This window comes from Saccostrea echinata, unplaced genomic scaffold, assembly GCF_033153115.1.
Source record: "Saccostrea echinata isolate AGI-Se365-2 ecotype Australia unplaced genomic scaffold, CSIRO_AGI_Sech_v1 ptg000033l, whole genome shotgun sequence".
NCBI classification, from domain to species: Eukaryota; Metazoa; Mollusca; class Bivalvia; order Ostreida; family Ostreidae; genus Saccostrea; species Saccostrea echinata.
Window position 1 is genome coordinate 8,275,432 of NW_026889782.1, and position 26,829 is coordinate 8,302,260.

At 34.5% G+C, this 26,829-nt stretch overlaps 1 protein-coding gene across 1 annotated transcript in view; it reads right to left on the minus strand.

The window, feature by feature from the left end:
- Window positions 1–26,829, minus strand: part of LOC133198071 (uncharacterized) — a 103,516-nt gene that overhangs the window by 12,679 nt on the left and 64,008 nt on the right. Inside the window, exons 20-27 of the mRNA XM_061334220.1 lie at window positions 26,233–26,349; window positions 25,226–25,320; window positions 24,347–24,476; window positions 23,461–23,636; window positions 23,123–23,204; window positions 22,767–22,889; window positions 18,842–18,958; window positions 13,885–14,118 (exon numbers count right to left, since the gene is read on the minus strand). Coding sequence (XP_061190204.1) covers window positions 13,885–14,118; window positions 18,842–18,958; window positions 22,767–22,889; window positions 23,123–23,204; window positions 23,461–23,636; window positions 24,347–24,476; window positions 25,226–25,320; window positions 26,233–26,349 — 1,074 coding nt within the window. The remainder of the gene's footprint in view (window positions 1–13,884; window positions 14,119–18,841; window positions 18,959–22,766; window positions 22,890–23,122; window positions 23,205–23,460; window positions 23,637–24,346; window positions 24,477–25,225; window positions 25,321–26,232; window positions 26,350–26,829) is intronic.

The window sequence follows — 26,829 nt, forward strand, 5'->3', positions numbered from 1 at the left end:
CACTTTTCATTTATTGATAGAGAGAGAGAACTATTATAGTAAGCATTCATTTTCATTAAAAAAAATCTACAAAGGCGAAACGTTATCATACAACATACAGTGCCATATGGCCAAGCTATTGTAGTAGATTTCACTTTTGGCTTTCCATAATATTAAAGGTATTCAGATTAATACAGCTCTATCGAGAGATATATTTTGGCTATCGGTGTTCTATTATCAGTCAAGCATGAAAAGTATCTATTGGTCACTTTCACTTCTTTTATTCTTCTGGCTATTTAAATTATGACAAACCTTTATATTATGAGTAGTGTATCTACTCATTGACTAGGTCTAGGGTTGACACCTTTTCCACCTGAATCAGGTATTACATGTTTTTTTCATTATTGCATGTTTTTTTTTGTATAATAAATTGTTGAAACTTTACAAGTTGTTTTATTTAGGGAAAGTTAATCTTGGTCCAGAACAATAATATTTCGGAACGAACCTGGGTAAAGGTGAAAATATTTTAGAGTGTGAAATACAACTCCTACAGAATGGTGCCGTGTTACCTAGGATCAAGTTCTTGACTTTCCTTCAATAAAAACCTTGTCTATTACAAATTAAAAATGCAAAGAAATTTAGATTTGTTGCTTGATTGTTTTGATGGCGGAAGTCCTTCAGATAACACACCTGCTCTAAAACCTGTTGCAGTCGAAACACATGAACCCCGTGTATCCAAGCGTTACAAATTAATTGACTTGGAAAGCTCTTTGTTTGACTCCGGGTATGACAAAACTTTTAAAAGCTTAAATCCCGAACCATGCTCACCCCAAACCTCGTGTTTTTCGCCACCTGTGAATTCAATGAAAGGAAGTGTTCCTAGGTCAAATAAAAGTGTTGAGAGTGAATCAGAAATAGAATACCTAAACACAGTCATCCTTGACCTAAGGTAACAGATCAATGTATTACAACGCGAAGCCCAGAAAAGAGATGTGGAACATTTTGAGTGTCAAAAACAGCTGATTTCATGTCAGAGAGTTATTCTAGAATGTAAAGAAAAAGAAATAAAATTACTCGAACAAACGCAAAACTCGTATGAACTCCGCACATTTTTATGTGACAATGCTAGTCAAACTGAGCCCTCAGTACAACCAATCGCGACAAGCACTCCGTGGCGTCAAACTCCTAGTTCGTTTGAATTATTTCAAAGGTCAGAAATCAATGAGCCCCGAGTAAAATTTAATCTCACTGATTCAGATCAGATTTTCGAGACTACACATGTCTCAGAAACACAGAGCAATTTAGAGAGTGCACGCGAATTACCGGTACCACACAATAGCCCAACTTCATGTGAAATAATACCTGATTCGATTGTGAAAAATCAAGACAACAAAATTGTTTCAAAATCTCAAGAGTTTTCTCGCGAAACATCACATGCAAACGAGTCAACAATCTCACAAAGTTCGCGAAAACACAAAGAAAAACAACCCGAGTTATTTTCAGGGCGTGAACAAAGTGTTCATGATTATTTGATCAAATCTGAAATTGTGGCAAAGTGGAACGAGTGGTCTCATGAAGAAAAAGCAAGTCAGCTATTAATGAGCTTAAAAGATCCTGCTTTTGATTTAATCAAAGACCTGACAGAAAAACAGAAATCAGATTTCAATGAAATAGTACGCGCTCTGAAAAAACGCTTTAGCCCCAAAGAACGCGAAACGGCACATAAAGATAAATTTTGGACTCGGCGCAAATTAAAAAATGAAAATGTTACAGACTTTGGGTATGCAATCAAAAAACTCAGCTACTTAGCTTTTACTGAGATGGACACAGAATCTCGCGAGTCATTGCTCGTAGAACATTATACACGTGGTCTTTCAAGTTATGACACAAAACGTCACGTACGGTTGAATCAACCTTTAACACTTGACAAAGCAATTTCTTTGGCAATGCAAAGTGAAGAATTTGAAATATCACATGCAAACAGGAAACCCAGCTATACCGAACAAATCAACTATGTACAGAGCAATCCTGATAAACGGTTGTATGGGAAAGAAAATTCAAATTTCTTTGACAATGCAAATTTACAAGAAATAACATGTTTTGCCTGTAATCGCAAGGGTCACAAAAGAAATCAATGTCCAAATCTATCAAACTTTCAACCGTTCTCTTACGACCAAACTACTGACAGTATGAATGCAAAAGAAAGGTTTCAAACAAATAATTACATGAGAGGCCAGAGGCCTAAAACGTTTCAACAAAATTCAAGACAGAAATTTGACACAGATCAAAATAAAAACCTCCCACAACGTGAGCACGCTTTTCAACCGAGATCAAACGAGCAATTCGAACAAAATCCCTCGCAGCGTTTGCCCCCAATTCATGAACATAAATTTGAATCCATGCCAAACCGAACACCATTAAATGCAGCAACCGCAAGCACATTCGAGCCAAGACACACTTCGGGATCTAATGTTCCCATACCGGAAAACTATTAAGGGCTGGTCTTGAGGCCGAAAGTCCAGCCACACCAGAACATGAACAAAACTTAAAAAATGACGGGATAAAATGGCCTAGTTTGAGAATGAACTCTATTCGATCGTGTCTTTTTGTGAAGATTTTTGTAGATAAAGTTCCTGTGAAGATGTTGGTAGATACGGGTGCGTCTGTTAGCATAATCTCAGAAAAAACCATCAAAGGACTAAAATTAGACATGTCTTTGATATCGAGAGAGAATATAGATCTCACTACAGCAGATGGAAGCTGCTTGAATGTGATTGGGCAATTACTATTGAATTTCAAGATTGGGAAAAATTGTGTTTCTCAAAATGTTTACGTGGCAAAGTTAGAATCTGGTTTAGAGGGAATATTGGGTATAGATTTCCTGACCAGTTCGAAATCAGAATTAAATATCAAAGACGAGTGTATGATTTTAGATGGACAAGAGATTAAATTGTTCAGAGAGGGTGCTACATATTGCACAAGAGTGAAAATGAAGAATGATGTTTCTTTTCCTGCGAAATCAGAATTGTTGATAGAGGGTGAGATTGAGAATGAGATAGGAGAGAATGTTGGTCTTGTAGAACCATTTCCTATAATAAAAAGTAGAGGTCTACTAATGGCAAAGTTTTTATGAGTGTTATCAATACTAACAGAAAAGACACAACACTGAGTAGAGATATGCTGGTTGCTAGTTTAAGTACCGTAGATTGTATTGAAGAAAAGTCGAATTTTGAACAAATTCAGACACCAGGTCATGTAGTTCTACCTAAACATCTCCAAGAACTTTACGAAAGGTCTTCAGAGAATTTAAACAATTCTCAGGCAAAACAACTCAAACAAGTACTGATTGAATTTCAAGATATTTTTGTGGGTCAAGACGGAAATTTGGGTCAAACAAATTTTGTTGAACACACAATCGACACAGGTGATTCAAAACCTATAAAACTTCCCTTACGTCGAGTTCCTATAGCTCAGAGACAAATCGTTGAGTCTGAATTAGGTAAAATGCTTGAAGGAAAAATAATCGAGGAAAGTCAGAGTCCGTGGGCTGCACCTGTTTGTTTAATTCAGAAAAAAGACGGGAGTACTCGCTTTTGTATTGACTATCGTCAACTAAATAAAGTAACACGTAAAGACGCGTTTCCATTGCCTCGTATCGATGATACACTCGATTTGTTAGCAGGCTCGCAATGGTTTTGTACGTTAGATTTAGCATCAGGATACTGGCAATGTAAAGTTTCTGAGCAAGACAAACCAAAAACAGCATTCCTAACACATAAGGGCCTTTTCCAATTTAACGTCATGCCTTTCGGTCTTTGCAATGCCCCCGCCACATTCTCTAGAATGATGGATATTGTTTTGAGTGGCATGAAAATAGATCGATGTTTATGTTATCTTGACGATGTAATAGTTTTTGGGAAAACATTTGAAAGTTCTTTGGAAAATCTAAGACAAGTTTTTTACAGGTTGAGAACATACAACTAAAAACTTAATCCCCAAAAGTGTGTTTTATTTCAGACTCAAGTTTCATATTTAGGTCATACAGTTTCAAAAAATGGCATACATGTGCTAGATGAAAATGTCAAACCGGTCAAAAATTGGCCAGAACCTCAAAACGTTAAAGACGTTCAAAGTTTTTTTAGGCCTGGCGGGATATTATCGCCGTTTCATTCCAAATTTTAGTGAAATAGCGAGCCCAATGACTCAGTTGACTAGGAAAAATAAAATATTTAACTGGACCGCAAATTGCTCAGAATCTTTTCAAAAATTAAAAGAGTTGCTTATTAATGCACCGATTTTGACTTTTCCAACAACTGAAGATCATTTTATTCTAGATACAGATGCGAGTGCAAATGGTATTGGCGCCGTTTTATCTCAAATTCAAAACGGTCAAGAACGTGTCGTTAGCTATGCTAGCAAAACGCTAAACCAATCAGAAAAGCGTTACTGCACCACAAAGCGCGAACTTTTAGCTGTCGTCTATTTTGTGAAACATTTCAATCATTATTTATGGGGTCGACATTTTACTGTCAGGTCAGATCATTCGTCCTTGACTTGGATTAAAAATTTCAAAGATCCAATAGGAATTCTTGCACGATGGTTGAGCATACTTGAGACTTATGATTTCAAAATAGAGCATAGAAAGGGTGTAAAACATACAAATGCAGATGCCTTATCGCGTATTCCAATACGCAGATGCCCCTGCCAAAATTGTCCTGATTGTTCAAAACATTCGAGTGCCCGAATAAATCCAATCTCAATAAATCAAAGTACCGAAAGTACTGAGAGCACAGAAAGTAATCATGGTTTATGGATGGAATCTTTATCAACAACAGAAATAAAGAACTTGCTAACAAATGATCCATCGTTAAAGCCCATCATTGACTTAAAGACAGAGTACACAGAAAAACCCAATCGTTCTGTACTGTCGAATTCAAATACTGAAACTAAAATTTTATTTAGTATGTGGGACACTTTGGAACTAAAAGAGGGAATATTGTATCGCGTAAATGTCAACAATATTGGCGATAAAAAATATCAGTTTGTAGTTCCTTTCGAATTAAGGCAAAAATTTTTAGAACAATTACATAACAACAGAACTGCAGGACATCTCGGTCGAGACAAAACGATCCCATCTGTCAAAATTAGATACTACTGGGTTGGTTTGAATGCTGATGTTCAAAGATGGTGCTCACAATGCGATCAATGCGCAAGACGAAAACCTGGTCCTGGTGTAGGTACATCTGAACTTCAATCTAGCAAAATTGGGTATTCCTCAGAAAGAATTGCAATAGATATTATGGGTCCCCTTCCAGCAACCTCAAATGGCAATGAATATATTATGGTTGTTGGTGATTATTTCACTAAGTGGAAAGAGGCTTATGCTCTACCAAATCATACTGCGTATACTGTCGCAGATAAACTCTGCACCAATTTTTTCAGTAGATTTGGAGTACCACGGGTAATACATACAGATCAAGGCCGGGAAATTGAATCTTTGCTATTCACAGCCCTTTGTACAAATCTTGGGGTAGAAAAAACTAGAACTACACCTTATCACCCTCAATCCGATGGTATGATAGAGAGGTTTAACAGAACTTTGCAAGATATGCTCTCAGCTTTTGTCAACGAGAATCGTAATGATTGGGACGACCATTTGCCTTATGTTATTATGGGGTATCGTGCAACACTGCACAAAAGTACAAATTGTACCCCAAATCTATTAATGATGGGTTGAGAATTGTCCCTGCCTATTGACATTATGATGGGTTTGCCTCCTAATACTCCAGATGACAAATGTCCTGTTATGTACATAGAATGGCTAAAGAATACTATGAGAAATGCTTTCAATTTTGCACATACCCATCTTCAGTCTGCTCTCCAGAGACAAAAACTAGATCATGATATTAATGCTAAAACCAGACAATTCACTCCTGGAAATTGGGTTTGGAGATATTATCCCCTTAGTGCAGGACAAAAACTTGGTTTAGGATGGACGGGACCTTATCTCATTTTGGAAAAAATTTCAGACACAACCTACAAAATTCAGAAAAATGAAACATCCCCATCATTAGTGGTTCATGTTGACCATCTCAAACCATATAGAGGCAGAAATTCCCCTGAAAATTGGTTATTATCAGATACACAAATTAGCTCAGAATCAGAGACTGAATTGTCTTTAGATGATAGGGATAACTCATGTGTAAACCCAACATCTGATTTCTCTCCCCGTAGAACTCGTTGTGGAAGACCCATTAAGCCTAGAGATGTATATAGTCCCTCATAAAGCGTTGTACATATCAGTAGTCTTAGAGAATTTTACATGTAGTTCAAGAGAACGTAAACTTTGAGTTATTGTTTGCATAGTAGGAATATTTTATGATTACTTTAACTGTTACTTAATGTAACAAAGATTTACACATTATTTATTGATATTAAACAATAACCCCTTTATAATTATTGATATATATTTCAGTATCATGGAAGCCGATGATTTACATGTCAAGGAGGATGAGTTGGTACAGTTTCATCAAAACTATTGTAGGACACATTGGCCTTCTCAAGGCATGGCCTGTGAAGTAAACGGCTGCGACCAATATGTCTATCCCACTCTTCGGAAATAAATGCGCCACTGGCAGAAAATTCATAAAGAATTCCATGAAATGTTGGAGTGTGGGTTATGTCCTCGCAGATTCGAGAAATTATACTTTCTCACGCAACATATACAGGGAGACCATCATCTACATCTGGCAGCAAGCAAAGAGATGGCAGCTAAGGCTAACCGCGTAAATATTAGGAATTTACTGTACCAAAGTCCTGGGGACATATTACCACCTATATACTGGAGGAATTTTGATCAACAACCCAGCATTGCTGACAGGAAAATTGCTGAGAAAAGGAAGAGGGAGCAACAAGTCGCAGGAAACATAGTGAACTGTAGAAACATATTACCTGAGGAGCAGTGCAATACCAATTCCAGAGATGAAGTGGTTGAGTTTGATGAGAATGGCAATGCCGAACTGAGGTTAAAGAAAAACTATTATCCAAAGAGAGAAAAACTTTTAATCACATGTAATTTCACGGCTGAAAACTTTGAAATTTAATTCTAGTAAAAACTATGTGAACCCTGGAGCCAGTCATTTTTGTATATAACAGATTATATTTTTGTACATAAATATATATTTTTGCTAATCATATATGTTTTGTATATTTATAAGTATATACATTAATGTTGTTGATATTATTTATTAATTGTTAAAATTTATTTTTGATATATTTATTGATTTTTTTTCTCAAATATAATATATACATTTATTTATAAAGATTCTAAATTATGATTATTTGGTGTCTTGAGTAGATATTTTTTAGAAAATGTAAACATTTCCTAAAATTTGGGGGGAGGAGTGTAGTAGATTTCACTTTTGGCTTTCCATAATATTAAAGGTATTCAGATTAATACAGCTCTATCGAGAGATATATTTTGGCTATCGGTGTTCTATTATCAGTCAAGCATGAAAAGTATCTATTGGTCACTTTCACTTCTTTTATTCTTTTGGCTATTTAAATCATAACAAACCTTTATATTATGAGTAGTGTATCTACTCATTGACTAGGTCTAGGGTTGACACCTTTTCCACCTGAATCAGGTATTACATGTTTTTTTCATTATTGCATGTTTTTTTGTTTTTTTTTGTATAATAAATTGTTGAAACTTTACAAGTTGTTTTATTTAGGGAAAGTTAATCTTGGTCCAGAACAATAATATTTCGGAACGAACCTAGGTAAAAGTGAAAATATTTTAGAGTGTGAAATACAACTCCTACACTATATACAAAGCCTACTATCTATGATTGAACGGCTGAAAACACTAAATATTGTATAAATCAAGTTTCTCTTTCCGTTTTTTGCAATGTGTAAACTAAGATATTTAAAACTTTGATATCAAACTTTTCAAAATGGCGTCAAAACGAATGTGTTCTTCGATGGGAAAGATTTGTTCAGCCCATTATTAATATTATTTACCGTAAAAAGTATATAAAAATATACGTACACTAATCCTTGGTTGTTGATCATTGCATTTTTCACAGTTTTAAAGACACTGAGTGGCGAAAACATCGTTAACTTTTCACATCTGCACCTTACACTCGAGTTCTTCTCTGTCTTGCTCAACTCCAAAAATGGCGCCTCGTGAAAATTGACCAATGGAATTAAGCCTCTGCAGAGCGATGCATTATGGGAAACGGAACCTGTTTACGTTAATTATGTAGTTTTTATATATAATTTCCCTGTAACGGTGATTAATAGTTCATATCCTTAGTGAAGTTCTTCCCTGTTCATAGAAAGGGGGGTGCTCCTCAATAAATTTGCTGATAATTAGTATACTATAGAAAACAAAGCGTTTTTCTGAGGGTGACCAGAGACATTTTATTTTTCTGGTGTGACCCCTCAAATTATTTGACTGGGGGGGGGGGGGGGGGGCTTGGTACGTAGTGCTCATCCAAGCAGAAAATGTCCTGATACACCCCCCCCCCACTACTTTCTCATTAAATTATTCATTATTCTGATTAATGTATAATGTCACAACGAAAGATGTTAAACCTTTATACATGTATACATGTTTTAAAATTTGAAGCGTCAGAAAATGAATATTAGTTGAGGACCGTAGAAAATAGGGGGGGGGGGGGCATAGTGGACGTGTCATACGTCCCTAAACATATTTTTTGCAGTATACAAAACAAAGCTTATTTCCTGTTGCGCCCCTCAAAATAAACGTATGATGACTCTTTATCAGCTGTTTATTATTTTGTGACAAGAAGGTTGTCCTTTGAAGTCTGCCATAAATTTCGATGGGCATTTGGCATGCAAATGAACTACATGACATGTATACAGAATAGTATTTTATTTTTAGTGATGATGGAAAAGTTCGGTTTCAAATTGCTAGTTAGTAGAAGGAATCAGGGTATGTTAGACTATAGTATACACTTGTGAAAATCAAGACAAAATAATTTAATTACCAGCAAGGACGGTTCAAGAAAAATAAAGATTTGATTTTTTTCTCTTGTTCGGCTTTAGATACTTTATTGAACCCCCTCCTTTTTTGGTTTCGATTTTCAGCCTGATATCAATAATAATAAGTGGACGAAATTGCTGGACTTTTTTCTATTTGCTATATTTTACTTTAAACATCTTCGTCTTTAGTTAAAAATAATTCTCACACCGTTATAATGTATCAGAATTTTTCACATTAAATTTGAAAATTGATTTATAAAAAAAGGAGATTAAACACAAGGTGAGAATAAACGAACCAATATATAAGCAAAGGTAGGGAAAACAGTATTTTAATTTGGAAAACACCGGCCCGTAGAATGCGGGGGGGGGGGGGGGGGGGCAGGGGGTGAAAGTAAATGGTTATGCTCTTCTTATTATTTATTTTTTTTTGGCTTGTCAGATTTTTTTGGAAGCCTCTCCCCCCAACTTTTGAAACTGTTGCTACTGACCTGAAACACATAATTAAAATAAGCCCAGAATTATTATAGGTAACCTACAATCATGTCCATTGCGTTCAGAATTTTAGTCGTGACTGATAACAATTTGTCAATATTTGATCATCTGATTTGTTGGAAAATAATGCCCGGTGTATACTCGTTGATGTGCAGGGCTGTATATAAATACGTGGCTTTAGCCGTTCAGCCAGTACCGCCCTGTATCTTTCATATATAACTTTTTTCTGGTAAGGTTTGCTAGTTAAGAACTTTCTGGTAAAGTTTGTGCCCCAAACTGAAATTATACAGACCTGTGGTTTGAGTAGACAGTTTTAAGTCTGTCTGGTTTTTTTCTATTAGTGGGCTAATCTGTAATGTTTTAATTGTGTGTTATCATGACATTCTGTGATAATTTTACCTGAATAAAATGAAGTGCAGTTTTTTTTTAAAAAAATAAGTAATGGTACATGTAGGGGTATAAAAATCAAGAAATGGAGGGCATATATAAAGAAATGTTTGTACATGTAGTAGTATTGACAATCACCACATCAGTATATTATGCCTAAATAACGAAAGAAACTATTTTCTCTCATTTTTTGAAGGAGGGGAGGGGACTTAAATTTGAAAGGGGTAACCCTCTGTTTAACACAATACACGATTTAAAAATATTAAGTTTTCGCTAAGCATCTACGTGTAAAACAATTAATAAATTATTGTTTTTTTTTCCTCTTCAATGAATTGCCTTAGCATGCAATTCTTCAGAAGACGTTGTTCTTAAGGAAAAGAAAATCATGTTATATAAATATCATTGACTTTTCTTTATTTAGAGCCAGCATTGGTCTTTGTGTACTAAATGACTAAATTAAATACACGTGCATGTATACATTTAAGACCAACATTATTGTAATTTCCTGCTAAAAATGAAGACATTTACTACATCAGGATCTGTGTACAGATATAAATAAATAAAATAAGTTATTTAGTTAACACTCATTAATTTTGTATATGAATATTATTCTGCTGTATTATCTTATCAATGTCTTTGTAGAGGACTATATACGAATTTCACACAAAACATTAGTAATTTGTTGTTATGTTGTATAATAGATCCATCTGCATCCTTTCTCATAAACAATTTGCGAATTAAGCAGGCAACAAAGTTGATGATTAATAATTCTTTCTATGTTTTCAATATTTGAAGTTTACATTGATGTCAAACAAGGACGATTCGTTAATTACCGATTTAAAAAAAATTATTTCATTTATCTATGCACTTACAAATTTATTTGGAAAAGAATTATGATTTAACACATAACGAGAATTTAGATTTATTCTACACCGATAGAAAAGTGTAAATATAATTTTTATACGGTTAGGAAATTTTATTTTTTAATCAGTAATGAAAAATTGAAATTCAATTCTTTTTTCCTCTCTTATTGAACATCTTAAAATTAATGTAGCTTATTTTATCAATATTCTGTGGTCTTATTGATAATTTAAATTATTTTTTTTTTTAAATCAAATCAATGGTCAGCAATTATCTCCTAAATTTAAACTGAGTTTGAGGAGACTATGTGTATGTACTTGCTTGACCACAGCCCATTGTTCCCCTTAGGAAGAAAACCCTCTCAAATCACATAGAATATATACAAAAAATACACAGTCGCAGGTGTCTTCGCGACACGTGTCTCCACCTGTGGCACGTGAGAACAGGTGCCCGCGATTTCAAGGGTTAGCGCAATGATTGAATTTTATCTGAACAGTTTACACTGATTTTTCTAAAATTAAAAGTTGTATTAAATCTTCTCTTACTACTAATTCCAATTCACGTGTCTTTATGAGTTTTACCGAGACTAAAATGCTAAAAAATTATTTTAATTTGGGTTTACGGTGGTCACAGAATGTTCAATTTTATTACACAGAATTAAACAGATTTTTTAATTATTCTTTTGATATACGTTTCCAAAATGTCCTTTATCGGGAAAATAGGTGTAAACCACAGCATACGTGTTTTCCAGATCTATAGGAAACATGCAGGAAACTACAGGTGATTGCTTCCATATCGGGAATCTACGTGGAAACCAATACTGCGTGTTTCCGCGGTTTTTCCCATATTAGGAAACTTACGGGAAACCACAGGTTGATTGTTTCCATATCGGGAATCTACGTGGAAACCACTATGTGGTTTCCATAAAATGGAAACTATATGGAAACTACTGATGTCACGATTCCCATATGTTTCCATCAGGTTTCCAAATTTGGGAAACCTGGCTTTTCATCCTGTGATCTGTTTCATATTTGGATATCTTACTGCCTATATAGCCGATGAGGGCCAGATACATGTAACAACTAAATTTTTGACAAATGAGATGTTTTCTGTTTTTCGTCGTAAACTTTCCTTATTTACGTAGTAATTTTCCGTTATTAGTTAATATGGTGTTAACATCTCCCAACTTATTCGATACTTAAGAGCATGCTCTGAGTGAGTTCAGTTTTCAATCCAAGGCAGGCTAATGACAGAGAAGTTGATGTTACAGGGGTTTCAACAACCTCGTCTATAGTCAGCATTTTGTAATTCTGTGCTTGTTATATTGACCGTAGTAGCAAATTATGGGTCGTATTTTGGCTGACGTGTTTCACACCAATTGTTAGGCCTTTATTTATTTTTATTCTAAATTTGACGTTCCGTCTATCTGATCAATATATGGGATTCACGGCGGATGTGATTGGTCAACAGGGAAGACTTAATCTTCCTATGCACCATGTAGATTCAACCTCCCAGTTTCTAGGAGTTCGTATTTATGCCCTGTTCATACATTTGTATTTTTTGTAGATTTTTTTTTAGATCGCTCACAGTTCATTATCTTCACTTTTTTCATTAAACAAGAACTTGAGTTTTAATGGAAAAACACACAAGAAATCTTGTTTATACCGTCGTTTTATTGGTAGCAAATCGATAAAAAAAATGCTGTTACGTATTGCACTCAACCTATATGTTCAAAACGTTCTTTGATTGTTGTTTAATTTGTATTTCTATGCTTTTCAAATTTGTGGTACCAAAATTCCAAAACTATAAGCGGTACAGGCAAACAGATGTTAGTACAACACCCTGTATTTTTCTTGCTTCAGATTCATTTTCAGTATCGAATCAAGCGTCGTCTACTGCTGCTGTCCCAATAAATAAAATCGGCAATTCAAAATACTGTTTCATTTGTATAATATGCCTTCAAAAAAATTGCATGAAGCATTAGACATCGCTTTTTGATTGAAATAATTTCTTTTTCTAAAAATAATCATTATGAAAAATTGTACATTTTATGATAATCTTCTCGTTATATGCCTTATGAAAATTAAATCAACCATCTTTGCGGCACAATTTTCATAGGATATATTGCTTTTATTACATTTTTAATAGTGAAATACTGTGATTTATTTATTGAATAAAAGAGATATTCTCTCACAGTGTGAAAAGATACCAAAGTGATATTCTTTCGCAATATAAAAGGATATCAAAGTAAGCAAAAAATAACTTCTGGCCTGTAATAAGATAGAGATAGTAACTAAACTATCTTAATAGAGACTAAAACTGCCAATTTCTACCCAAATATGTTGCCTTGAAAATCCAAGATACAATGTTTTCAATAAGCTGAACTATGTCGTCACAGCCTATTACACTGTATGAGGAAAAGACAGAGACGAAGGGAAAATTAAAGAAAATATAATAAACAGAAAATTCAATGTTTGTAGTTGGATATGGAATTTATTTCACTCGTGAGGCAGGATTTTTTTTCGTGAGGCAGGTTTTTTTTAATATTTTCACTCGTGCTTCGCACTCGTGAAAATATAAAAAAAATCCTGTTCCACTCGTGAAGTAAATTCCATATCCATTGAACTACAAAACATTGAATATCCTTTATGTACTTTGTTTTTGGAATAGCTTTATTTTGCCAACTTTTAAGGATTCATAAAACGACATTTGAACTTGAAATACTCATGAAGCGAAACAAGGAAAACAACAAGTGGTTAGTTTGGATATTATAATTTCATTTAAAAGTCAATTACTGTTTACTTTATCTGGTTTCATTTATCCTAAATTTTGATCACATACCCTAGCTGGATAGACAACACACTGAAATTTTTGGATTAAGACGCATTTGTTTACACACTATTGTTTTCTATGACTTGCTTATTAGCGTGTCCAAATCTTAATCATTGGTTGAAATTGTAAATACTGTGGAAAATAATCATGCGTATTTCACAAAGACGCTACAAAATGTTAGAATATTCATATTTTTATCGCAATTACTTTCTTGGAATATTTTAGACCAGACAATGTGTTTTTTTAATAAAGCATATTTACATAAAAGGATATTTGATGTTGGCAAATACTCGTTATAGGTAAAGCGATTCTACCCTTTCTTACCACATTGTGGTACATCACACAGCTCCCATCGAGTATCTGGATCTTGTGTGTAACACCAGGCTCCAGCACTGTCGTCTGTGTTTCTACAATAGTTCTCATCCTTCATAAGGTCATTATATGAATGTGTGTGTGGAGTCTGGGAATCCCATCTTTGGCACGGAATGCCGGTTTTTGTGTAGCTTACCGTCCCACTGTAGTCAACTTGGTTGGGGGTGTAAGCACATTCAGTGGCAGCTAAAGATAGGTAAGATTTTCCATGAAAACTGATTAATTGCCTGCTTTAATGTTTTTTTTTTTTTAATTTTTATTGTTTTACTCACTTTAATTTGCTTTAGATAAAGTGTTTAAAATGTTGATTGTGATCGTAGCAGTAAAGGATTTTATCGTGCAAACGCCTACTTAAGTACTGATCTCAGTTTTAAAACAATAAACGCATAACAAGTAAAAGCTTTCTAAAACGCTTGCTTAACTTGAGCAATCAATATCTGAAGTAAGTAGATTTGCTCCAATGTAGGACTTCTGTCAAATTAAAATAAGTAGGACAAGGAACAAGAGGCCCAAGGGCCTTAACGATAACCTGAGTATAATATAATGATCCATAGATTAAAACAAAATAAACTGAGAAATGAAATTACTTTTTCCCAAAAGCAAGAGAAATATGGTGATCAGGGGTCAACAAAATATTCATTTAATGCTCAATAACAAATCTTAGAGTTGATCTATTTATTTGCCTGACCCCCCCCCCCCTTTGTCACTATCCTCGTGCGGAATAAACAAAACAATAGTCATAGAGCACTATCAGTTAGCACATTTCATTTCCCCTCACCCTGGCCTCTATTTGTCTTTGAGGATTATTTAATGTACAAAGATTCACTATTTTGTTTCATTTTAATTTATCTTTTTTCTAGAAGTAAACCTGACCATTAAAAACTACAATAGTACATGTACTTTTTGTATGAAATATTATGAAAAGTTTTGTATGATTTTGTTATTCAATTGACCTTTTAAGTTACAATATTTAATTAATTAAATATCATAGGCAAATAGCAAGGGGAATTACTTCTTTCAGTAAAAATTAATACTGAAATTGACCAAAGGGTACTAAATTGACCGAAGGGTACAGAATTTCAAAATCTGGTAAAAAAACATCCTTACTTATTACAACTTTATGTACTCTGTTTGCCTCTTCGCCCTCGTGGCGCAGTTGTTGGAGCGCTCGCTCTAGAGTCGCGGAGTAAGGAGTTGATCCTTACGTCGCGGGTTCAAATCCCACTGTGGGACATGGAGACCGGTCCTTCGGTTGAGACCATTTTCACTTTAGATTCAATATAGCCCCACTCTAATACCAGAGCCAAGATATTCACAATTAGTTTTGGAAGAGGCACACTTGCTCATCATGACCATGCATTTAGTATGTTTCGTTACAGAAGAATGGAAAGCAAACTTAATTCAAATGAACATTTTTATTGTTTGCCTCTATAAGTAGATTTATATGCCCACGAAAACAACAAGATTACAACGGCTTTAAATTGAAATGTATAAGTACATTCAAGTGACTGAATAACATTTCGAAAATGAAATGTTACTGTAAACCAACTTTTATTCGCGTGCGAGAAATACCCGCGAGTTTCGCGACCTACTTTAACTCGGGAGTATTAATCGCCGCGAATAATTTATTTTGCTTTGTATTTGTAAAGAATGTTTCCTCAGTCGCAAAAATTAATCGTTGGGGATTGATTTCAAACTGACAAATAGCAAATAAAAGATGATGCGAATATAATAGTTCGTTTACAGTAATAATGATGTTATACTGAAGGCTATTGAATAGTTTTGAAAAGCTTTGACCGTAAGAAAGTTACATGGTCAAATAAAATTAAGTAGGTCAAGGAACAAGAGGTCCAACGGTCTTAACGATAACCTGAGTATAATATGACGATCCATAGATTAAAACAATATAAACTGATAAATGAAGCTATTTTTTCCCAAAAGCAAGAGAAATATGGTGATCAGGGGTCAACAAAATATTCATTTAATGCTCAATAACAAATCTTAAAGTTGATCTATTTATTTGCCTGAAACCCCCCCCCCCCCCTCTTTGTCACTATCCTCGTGCGGAGTAAACAAAACAATAGTCATAGAGCACTATCAGTTAGCACATTTCATTTCCCCTCACCCTGGCTTCTATTTGTTTTTGAGGATTATTTAATGTACAAAGATTCACTATTTTGTTTCATTTTAATTTATCTTTTTTCTAGAAGTAAACCCGACCATTAAAAACTACAATAGTACATGTACTTTTTGTATGAAATATTATGAAAAGTTTTGTATGATTTTGTTATTCAATTGACCTTTTAAGTTACAATATTTAATTAAGGTAGTATGGGATACCTCCACGTTATGACGTATTTCCGTTTGAAGTATTGTTTTGATTTGCATGAGTGCTTATTACCGGGTCAAAATTTGTAGATACACCGTTGAAAAGAACACTCTGAAGCCTATTTCAATGCAAGTTCTCACAAGTCGGCATTTTAAGTAAAAACAGACAAAAAAAAATCGCAAGTATATAAATTTACTTATAATTGTACAACGGACATTTAAAAAAGCAAACCCCTGTAAAAGGTAGTTTCAACATTGCTGCTTTTGAACACTTTTAAGCAAAAGATGTATTTCAATTGTTTGAGTAACTGTACAGCACCTTGTGTGCGGTGAGGCATGGATAAGTGCGATTACTTCACATTGTGCTGAATTATCACCAATCAATTATCACGTTAACCAGAGCTGGACTTTTTTGTTATTTAATTCAAGAAGTAACTGTTTGGTCACAAATCAGCTAGCTGTTGTATATAGTCCCAAAACGTTCAGATGAATGCAATTGCTCTGAACAAGACACGTCCTGGAAAGCGATTGTCCATGCATTGTTTTCAAAACCGCTCAAAGTTGAAAACTACAAAGTGCGATTTTTCTATGGTTGGGAAAAAATGCTCATCATTTCTAAAATAGCACCCAGGTTTTTTCAACTCTTGGAAAATAAAGAAGGATAACTCTTCCGCTCGGATCTTTTAATTCAAAAAATTTTAAATGCATTTTATATTTTCCATTTATATATATTTTTTCAATTTGTTTATTTCACTTTGCTAACATATTAAGATACATTCTTATTGTAGACTTTCATGAAATGTTATCCGTCTGTTTTCACGAAATAAAGTTTTCCCAGTTTTTTACGCTTATTTTTGTTGAAAATTAAAAAAATACTAAGACATATTTCTTGTCATTTTTGTTTTTATAATCACTTTATATTAGCAAACACCTGCCTATAATATTAAGCTTATGAAAAAAGAATTATGCAAGAAAAAAAAATCGTTTTTTGTATTTCTCATTAATATAATAAAAAATTATTAAAATTACACTTTCATATACTGAAAGGTGGGGGTATTTCAAATCCTTCTAATTTGGGTACATAAATATGTAGGAGAAGTTTCGTTTGGTATCCCATACCACCTTAATTAAATATCATAGGCAAATAGCAAGGGAAATTACTTCTTTCAGTAAAAATTAATACTGAAATTGACCAAAGGGTACTAAATTGACCGAAGGGTACAGAATTTCAAAATCTGGTAAAAAACATCCTTACTTATTACAACTTTATGTACTCTGTTTGCCTCTTCGCCCTCGTGGCGCAGTTGTTAGAGCGCTCGCTCTAGAGTCGCGGAGTAAGGAGTTGATCCTTACATGTGCGTCGCGGGTTCAAATCCCACTGTGAGACATGGAGACCGGTCCTTCGGTTGAGACCATTTTCACTTTAGATTCAATATAGCCCCACTCTAATACCAGAGCCAAGATATTCACAATTAGTTTTGGAAGAGGCACACTTGCTCATCATGACCATGCATTTAGTATGTTTCGTTACAGAAGAATGGAAAGCAAACTTAATTCAAATGAACATTTTTATTGTTTGCCTCTATAAGTAGATATATATGCCCACGAAAACAACAAGATTACAACGGCTTTAAATTGAAATGTATAAGTACATTCAAGTGACTGAATAACATTTCGAAAATGAAATGTTACTGTAAACCAACTTTTATTCGCGTGTGAGAAATACCCGCGAGCTTCGCGACCTACTTTAACTCGGGAGTATTAATCGCCGCGAATAATTTATTTTGCTTTGTATTTGTAAAGAATGTTTCCTCAGTCGCAAAAATTAATCGTTGGGGATTGATTTCAAACTGACAAATAGCAAATAAAAGATGATGCGAATATAATAGTTCGTTTACAGTAATAATGATGTTATACTGAAGGCTATTGAATAGTTTTGAAAAGCTTTGACCGTAAGAAAGTTACGTGAATGACTTGTTCCCTTTTGAGTGTAAAAAGGAATCTAAAATAAGTAGACCTTGGAAGCCTTGCTTTGAATACGAAAATCTTGGATGTAAAATGTAATAAGTAAACCTGTTTGAATAAGAACATGTTACAAGAACACATGAAAGCTATGGAATCCATTTAAAACATTTTCCAAATGAATAGGCGGGAGTATGAAACGACATTTTGGCGTGAATAATTCATTAAATCCCCTTGCACAAAAGACAAATGGAGTCTTCCTTACGAAAAGAAACGCAGAAAAAAATGCCTAGTTGGCATTTAGAATAAAGTATAAAAAAAAATGTATGCCGAAAAGTAAAGAAAATAAACTAAACAATATTTTGTATCAGTAATATATATGATGAATAGTTGGCTTTTGTTTCGTCATAACGTAAATAAAAGATTCTGATGTAAATCTTTTAGCACCAATTTCCGGTGGGTAGATTTTCACCGAGATTCTAAACAAAAATTTTCTAACTTGCCTGACAATAGAAAACGATATGGTATAATTTAAACTTCCAGTCTTTTTTTTATTGGTGAAATATATTTAGCAAAAATAATTCAATCTGAGTCACCAAAGTGTATTTTTTCTACTTACAACAGTATGGCACATCACACCAATCCCATCTTGTTGTTGTAGAAGTTGTGTAACACCAGGGTTCAGGTTCGTCAGCAATTCTACAGTAGTTGGATTCGGTGGCAAGGTAGGCATATTCTGCGAAAACGAATTACTGAATGAATGGAATTTTATATGCGATTGTCAGCGTTTGCAGACCTGTTTACCCAAATTGTTGTCTCTCAGTATTTTTCATTAGATTTGTCAGTGAGATTTGGCATTTGCCCGCAAGATTTCACTTTTCATCGACTGTACATATATTACTAGAAACAATTACATTTCTGATTACCAAATCATGGTTTAATAACAAAGCAAAACGTCATACACTGCTCTCTTTTGAGTGATTTCTGTCATTTTTTAAACCACCGCGTTTTGGCAACTTAAATGTTTGAACATTTTCTCTTCTTTAGCGATTAAAAAGCGTCAAACTGAGACAGATAACGAAAACTAATTGCTAAAATCCATATGAACGGATTTCCGTATTTTCGTTATAGCAAAACGTAAGACGTATTTTGGACTGAAAATCCGTACAAAATACGACGAAATCGTAAGAGTAAACAGGTCTGCGTTTGTGACCAAGCACGTTCATAGCAACGGTTTCGGGGGGGGGGGACTCCCTCAAAAACATCTTAGAAGCCTAAAATTGTCCAAAAGAGGGAAAATTCAACTCCCCAAAATGATCTGAAGCAATAAATAAATAACTTAAAAAATAAAAAAAAATATATATAAAATAAAAAAAAAATTTATAAAATCTCTTTAACTTCCAGATCCTTTTGGAATTTGCCAGTGCTCGACTAAACAGTAATAAAAAGTTAGGGGGGCAGACAGCAGCTAATTAAAATTAAAATTACATATAACAAAACTATACTCAGAATAAAGAGGGGCGCCCCCCCCCCCTTCCGTTCTACGGGCTTGCCAAGAAATACTGTGAGCAATGACACCCCTGCTCCCATATGAGTATATGATTTTGCTATGGGAAACTCTTAACCCGAGCAAAATATACAAGAGGCCCAAGGGCCTTAACGGTCACCTGAGTATAATACAAAAATTTAGAGGATCCATGGAGTATAAAATGAACTGAAAGGTGAAGCTGTTGCCCAAAGCAAGAAAAATAGGGTGATCAGGATCAACAAAATAATTAGTCTACTGTTCATTAACAGTTCATAAATTAGGTTCAAATCTGTTCCCCATTTATCACTATCACCATACAGTATATTAACAAATTATCAAGGATTCTGTACTATTTTCATTTCTTGATGAAATCTCTTACATTGGACTCTCTTGGTCTTTATTGAACATTGAATAAGACAGGTTATTTTTGTCTAATTTTTATTTATCTATTACTTACAAGTCTACCTGATCATTTAAACTATAAAAGTACTTTTTGTATTATACAATAAAAAATCTTGCATAATTCTCCTATTCTATTAACCTTTCAAGTACATTATTCACAGTGATTAATTATCAAAAGTAAATGGCAAAGGAGAATAACTCCTCTCAGTTGAATACAAATTAATAGAGCCCTGGCCAGGACCAGAACACTTGAACAAATGGTCCAGATGTTCAAAAATCTTTATTAAAACTTTTACTCTTTTTGCCTCTAATATGCCCAGGTGCAGAGAAGATTTTCAAGGAGATAATGCATTTTTACTACAGATTCACTATATTATCAATAGAGCCCCCCCCCCCCCCCCCAGCACCAGAGCCCCTTACTGGGGGCCATGAATTTCACACTTTTGGTAGAGTCACCCTTGCTTATCATAACTATGTATTCAATTTGTTTCAATAATACCCAGAAGTAGAGAAGAAGATTTTTCAAAGAATAAATGCATTTTCACTATCTGATTTATATAGCCCCGTCCTAGCACCAGAACCCCTGACCCTGGGGCCATAATTTCACAATTTTGGAAAAAGCATCCTTGTGCACCATTACTATGCACTTAGTTTGTTTAAATAATATCCAGGAGCAGAGACGAAGATTTTCAAAGAATTAATGCATTTTCACTATATAATCAATAGAGCCCCACCCTACCACCAGAAACCCTGACCCCGGGGCCATGAAATTCACAATTTCGGAAAGGCATCAATGCTTATCATAACCATGCACTTAGTTTGTTTATATAATACCCAGGAATAGAGAAGAAGATTTTCAAAGAATTTATGCATTTTTCACTATATAATCAATAGAGCCCCACCCAACCACCAGAACCCCTGACCTAGGGGCCATGAAATTCACAATTTTGGAAAAGGCATCAATGCTTATTATAACCATGCACTTAGTTTGTTTATATAATATCCAGGAGCAGAGAAGAAGATTTTCAAAGAATTAATGTATTTTCACTATATTATCAATAGAGCCCCACCCTAATTCCAGAACCCCTGACCCTGGGGCCATGAATTTCACAATTTTGGAAAAGGCATCATTGTTTGTCATAACCATGCACTTAGTTTGTTTAAATAATACCCAGGAGAAGAGAGGAAGATTTTCAAAGAAATAATGCACTTTCACTATATGATCTATATAGCCCCGCCCAACCACCAGAACCCCTGACCCTGCGGCCATGAATTTCACAATTTTGGAAAAGGCATCAATGCTTATTATAACCATGCACTTAGTTTGTTTATATAATATCCAGGAGCAGAGAAGAAGATTTTCAAAGAATTAATGCATTTTCACTATATAATCAATAGACCCCCCCCCCCCCCTTACACCAGAACCCCTGACCCTGGGGCCATGAATTTCACAATTTCGGAAAAATCATCCTTGTGCACCATTATCATGCACTTAGTTTGTTTCAGTAACACCCAGGAGCAGAGAAGAAAATTTTCAAAGAATTAATGCATTTTCACTATATAATCTATAGAGCCCCGCCCTAATACCAGAACCCCTGATCCTGGGGCCATGAATTTCACAATTTTGGAAAGGGCATCATTGCTTGTCATAACCATGCACTTAGTTTGTTTAAATAATACCCAGGAGAAGAGAAGAAGATTTTTAAAGAAATAATGCACTTTCACTATATGATCTATATAGCCCCGCCCAACCACCAGAACCCCTGACCCTGCGGCCATGAATTTCACAATTTTGGTAGAGGGCCCAATGCTTATTACAATCATGTCAACAGTTTGACTGCTTGATGTCCAGGAGTAAAGAAGAAGATTTTTAAAGATTGCATTATTTTTGGTGGTTTTAGCCCCACCCCTCAGGCCCCAGGGGGGCAGGGACCATGAAATTCACAATTCTTGTTTCCCTTCACCCAAAGATGCTATATGCCAAAATTGGTTGAAATTGGTTGAGCGGTTCTAGAGAAGAAGTTGAAAATGTTCAAAAGTTAACGCACGACGGACGACGACAGACAAAAACGGATAGCAATAGGTCACCTGAGTGACTCAGGTGACCTAAAAATAGGAACACTATGTAATAAAGATTCTGTAAGAGTCTCATTAAATTTTATTCAGTGTTATAAGTGGAGTTACGGTAAAAAGTAGGTACCACAATATTATAGAAAGAATGACACTGTCCATGTTTTGCTATTGGAAATATCTGTCTGATAGAAACGTATAAAAGAAGGTCACAAGGGCAGTATGTTACAAGAATTGTTTGAAAGTCTTAATCAATTTTATTTCGAGGTATAGGAGAATTGCTGGTAAGGAATGGGTACCCCCGAATTTTACAGATGAACCGACAGGTAACTCCTCACTATAAACCCCACTTTTCAAGAGAGAGGGGGTTAGAACTTTCGTTTTAAATAACTGTAAAAAAAAATCTTTTGTGAAGATATATCTGGAAGCAGATTGTTTGATACTATGTGACATTCGAAAACGTTACTATTTGGTTAAATATATCTATATACTGTGATGAAGAAGCGTTTCTAGTCAAATGTAGTCATTAATAGCAATTATTTACTGGAAGGTACAGCGTAAGGTTCGTTTGATGCCCATGCTTGACATTTGACTCCGTTCTTAGTGTAGGCACGGGTCCCTTCATACTCTTTTCCAGATTCAATGCAGTCCTTCGTGACGGTTTTGTCTGCTAAGAAATTTAATAATTTGATTGTTTGCACTCAAGAGACAGATCAAAATCAGTTATTTTGGTACGATGTTTGTTTTCATTTAAAAAATATTATATGCAATATAAAAAATTAGTTCTTTATCCTTTAGATAAAATGTAAATATAACGAACATAAATCCGGCTCAAACGTTTAAAATGACAGTCATAATTACATGTAAGGACATTGAAGAGTAACTACGAACTCTACTCACCACACTGCCCCACCTCCCACTTGATCTCATCCAGAGCTACGTCACTGTCCCACGCATCGCCTGCAATTGCCTCAAACGAAAGCTTAAACAGAAGGAATAAATAGTAAGGGGAATGTCCGATCCCCATAAATAATTTTCATTTTTGTATTAAACTTCAAGATTGATTTCAAAGTTTCACAAAAACTAAGTTTCATTTGGACACTTGCATTATCAAAAATTTTCCTTTCAGAGGATTAAAAATGTGGGGTAACTGATAAAGAAGGGGTCACGTATTGATGAAAAACTATTTACATGTACAATATCCGACAGGAAATTAAATTCATGGTCAATTCTGATACCTTTATTCCTTCCTTTGCCGGAATATTGACATTTGCTGTCAACCAATCAGATCCCTGGTTTCCTTCTTTAGACCAAAGGGACGTCTTTGCTGCATTTCGGCCCTCGGAAAATAACGTCAGCTTTTTGACGTTCCGTCCAAACATATTATAAGCGAAGGTAAGGCAACCGGCTTTGTCTGCAAAATTTTGAAAAGTTTACCATATGTATGCGGTTTTGGATATAAGGGAGTCTCTGCTTAATAAATCTAGTACTAGAGTAACTTCAACTTAATAATACCGGTATACTTCAATTTAATATAAGGTACATAGTCTCAAACCCAAGCCCCAGAATCATGAAACAGTCTTAGACTTAAGTCAAATTTTCAATCGGTTGTAAAATGTTTATTTATTATTGAATTAATATTTAAATTTGCATAAAAAAAACTTTTGTGACGCAATATAAAAAATATTTTAATTTTGGATTGGTTGACCTCTACTACATTTTAGTATAAAATAAAGATTTTAACTTAAGCTTAAGATGTTTCATGATCCTGGGGCCAGATATATATTTATGGTTCGTTACATCCTTTTTTTGAAAAATAATTAAAAAACATTTTTTTTCAATTTAGATTAAATTGAATTGTAAAAAAACTAATAGAGCATTTATTTTGAATCATTTCCAAAATATTTGTTGCCAGATTTAATTTAAAAAACTAACATTACAAAGCTTTTTCATGGACATTGTCGATTATTTTGGTAATTCCAGGCAGGGGGTTGACATTTCCTAATGAAATCATTCAATTTGAAATGCCAGCGATATTCAAAACGTATTTAATTTAAAATTGATTACGTCGTTTCCGCATCGACCAGACTATAGTTGATATTTAAAAACGTTACCGCATCTAACCTGGAAGAGTAACAACTGTTACTATGACCGCCCTGTCCCCTGGTTTTCTAGGTGAGGACATTTCAGCGAAAAGGAATCTCTCTCCTCTATAGACGCTCTCTGGTCCCGTCCCCAAAGAGATGCTATGTCTCTGAAAAGTAATCGTAAACAATAGGTCTCTGGGTCACAACGCTCACTTGAGTAATTTATAGCCCTGCTATTCCAATCAGCATATTTTGTTTATTTATTTAACAACTAGATTGAATAAGCTTGTGTCGTGAAAATATTTTGCGGATTTGGCAGTTTTTATGGGAAGAAAAAAAAAGAGTTAGTTCTTTGACTGTTTATTAAATTCTCATACTGATATTGAATCTTTATATTTTATATTTACATGTAAATAACTCTTTTTGTCTAAATTCTGTGCGATGAATTCAAAATTCTAAAACAATTTTAATTTCTAAGAATGGAGGAAACAATGGAATTCTTACATTCAACATATTATTATATTAAGATATATATTTTATGGTTCATAAACGCAGTTTAAAATTAAGTGACTGTTCCTTTGCTAAGCCCCAACAGGGGTCTTTCGGATGAGACCTTAAACACCAAGGCCCCGTGTCAAGGTAGGTGTCGGCAAGATAAAGAAGCCTCACTGATCAATGACCCTGGGTGCCGAGTATAGGTTCAAATTGTATGCCCTTCACAGGTATATGGTGACGTCTCTGTTTAAGTAAAATGTTCACGAATGGGACATTAAAAACAATCAATCTTTACAGATAGTCAGATACTTAATATTACTTATTTACCTATGACGTGTCAAGTATACAATGAACATCAACAAAATAAAAGGACGTTTTATTTCTATAGTATTTGTACAGAATTTTCTATTAGAATACATACAAATCCTACTCCCCATTCAAAGTTGTCGCCCTCCTGGGTGTTGCTAAAGAAACACTTTTCAAACCTTTCAAATGTACACTTCAGTTTCGCATCATCTAAAGAAAAAAAATATTATGCATTAGTTTTTGAAGAGTTCATCACAGATACAACGAATTGCCGAACTAATTAAGCTGATATTGCCTGACATTTCTATGTATTGTGCTGATGTACATTATCAGTGCATATGGTAAAGCATTTGTTGATTTATAGAACCGAGTCAAACGAAAATGATCCTTTTCCCTTGAATATTCCGTGTTCGTTTTTTGCTGAAAACGGTTTTACTTTATAGGTTAAAACTAATTGTCAAAGGTTTCTTTAATTTTTATTAAATAAAAGTAAATATGTATATAACTCATATTTGTATATCTGATGGTACCTGATGAAAAAAGAAAACATTTTTTTGTCAGATGGTTAAGTTTTTACCAGTATACATTTTTTAGACAGAACTCTTTATTGAGAACTCTCTAATCTGACAATTTTGCAATCAATTTCATTGTGAATGGCGATCTTTTTCCCTAACTTACTATTCCCCTTGTTATATGCAATATGGTATAGGACAACCTGTACTTCCGACACGAAACCCATATCCCATTGCAAGTCGGAAAAGTAAGTTTTCCCTGTATATTATTTTCAATAGACGGATTTCACATTCGAAAGGGTTATCTCTCGTTGTCGGGGTAACGCTCATTTCTCTCACTATAACCGTTGAAACTGACTTGTAAATATTTTCAACCTTTAAATGCTATCGGACAGTTTTGATCCGTTCCTGTATTGCCATAATATGGGGCAACATAAAAAAAAAATAACAAACTTATTCATACAGATTTCAGTTGTAAGACATTGCCCCATAAAGTTAGTAATGGTATAGAGGGAAAACAGTGTCTCACGCCGGTTGACGTTGTGATTGACCCCGCCAAGGGAAATAACTTTTTAAATGGGAAAATCGTCTATTAGATAAATCTTTCTACCTAAAACTTGGTCACAGTTGTCTCCCGTGTATCCAGGTTGACATACACACTTGTACTGGCATGCCTTTAGCTCGGAAGGAACACACACACCATACAAACAAGGATTATCTCTGCACACTGCAATAGAATAATAAACACGAAATGTAAAAAGAAAACAAAATGGCAAACTTTTTTAAACTAGCGAATTCAAAGAAATTGTGGTCCCCCGTTTTCCGTGTTTTAGTTGTTGGGTCGCAACTATTTATGGCAAATTGTAACTGTCTTGTTTGTGTTATTTTTGTACGACACCGTCACAGGACATCATAGGAGCAAATCGGCGGGAAAATCCATGTAGCCAAAACGGAAAAAAAATTACAAAAACTACATGTACTAGCACACGTCCTTTAGTGTTACAAGTTACATGTAAGTAATTAAAAATTCTAATATTCTGCGCGACGTTTTCAGAAATATATGGTACTAAATACATATTTGAAAATGATTTTGACAGGTATGCCTGGAAATTTTCGACCAATGTTTTGTTTAGCACCTTTTGCTGTTGTCGCAATTAGGAAATTTGAAACAGGATAAGAACAATATAAATAGATTTTTATTTTTTAA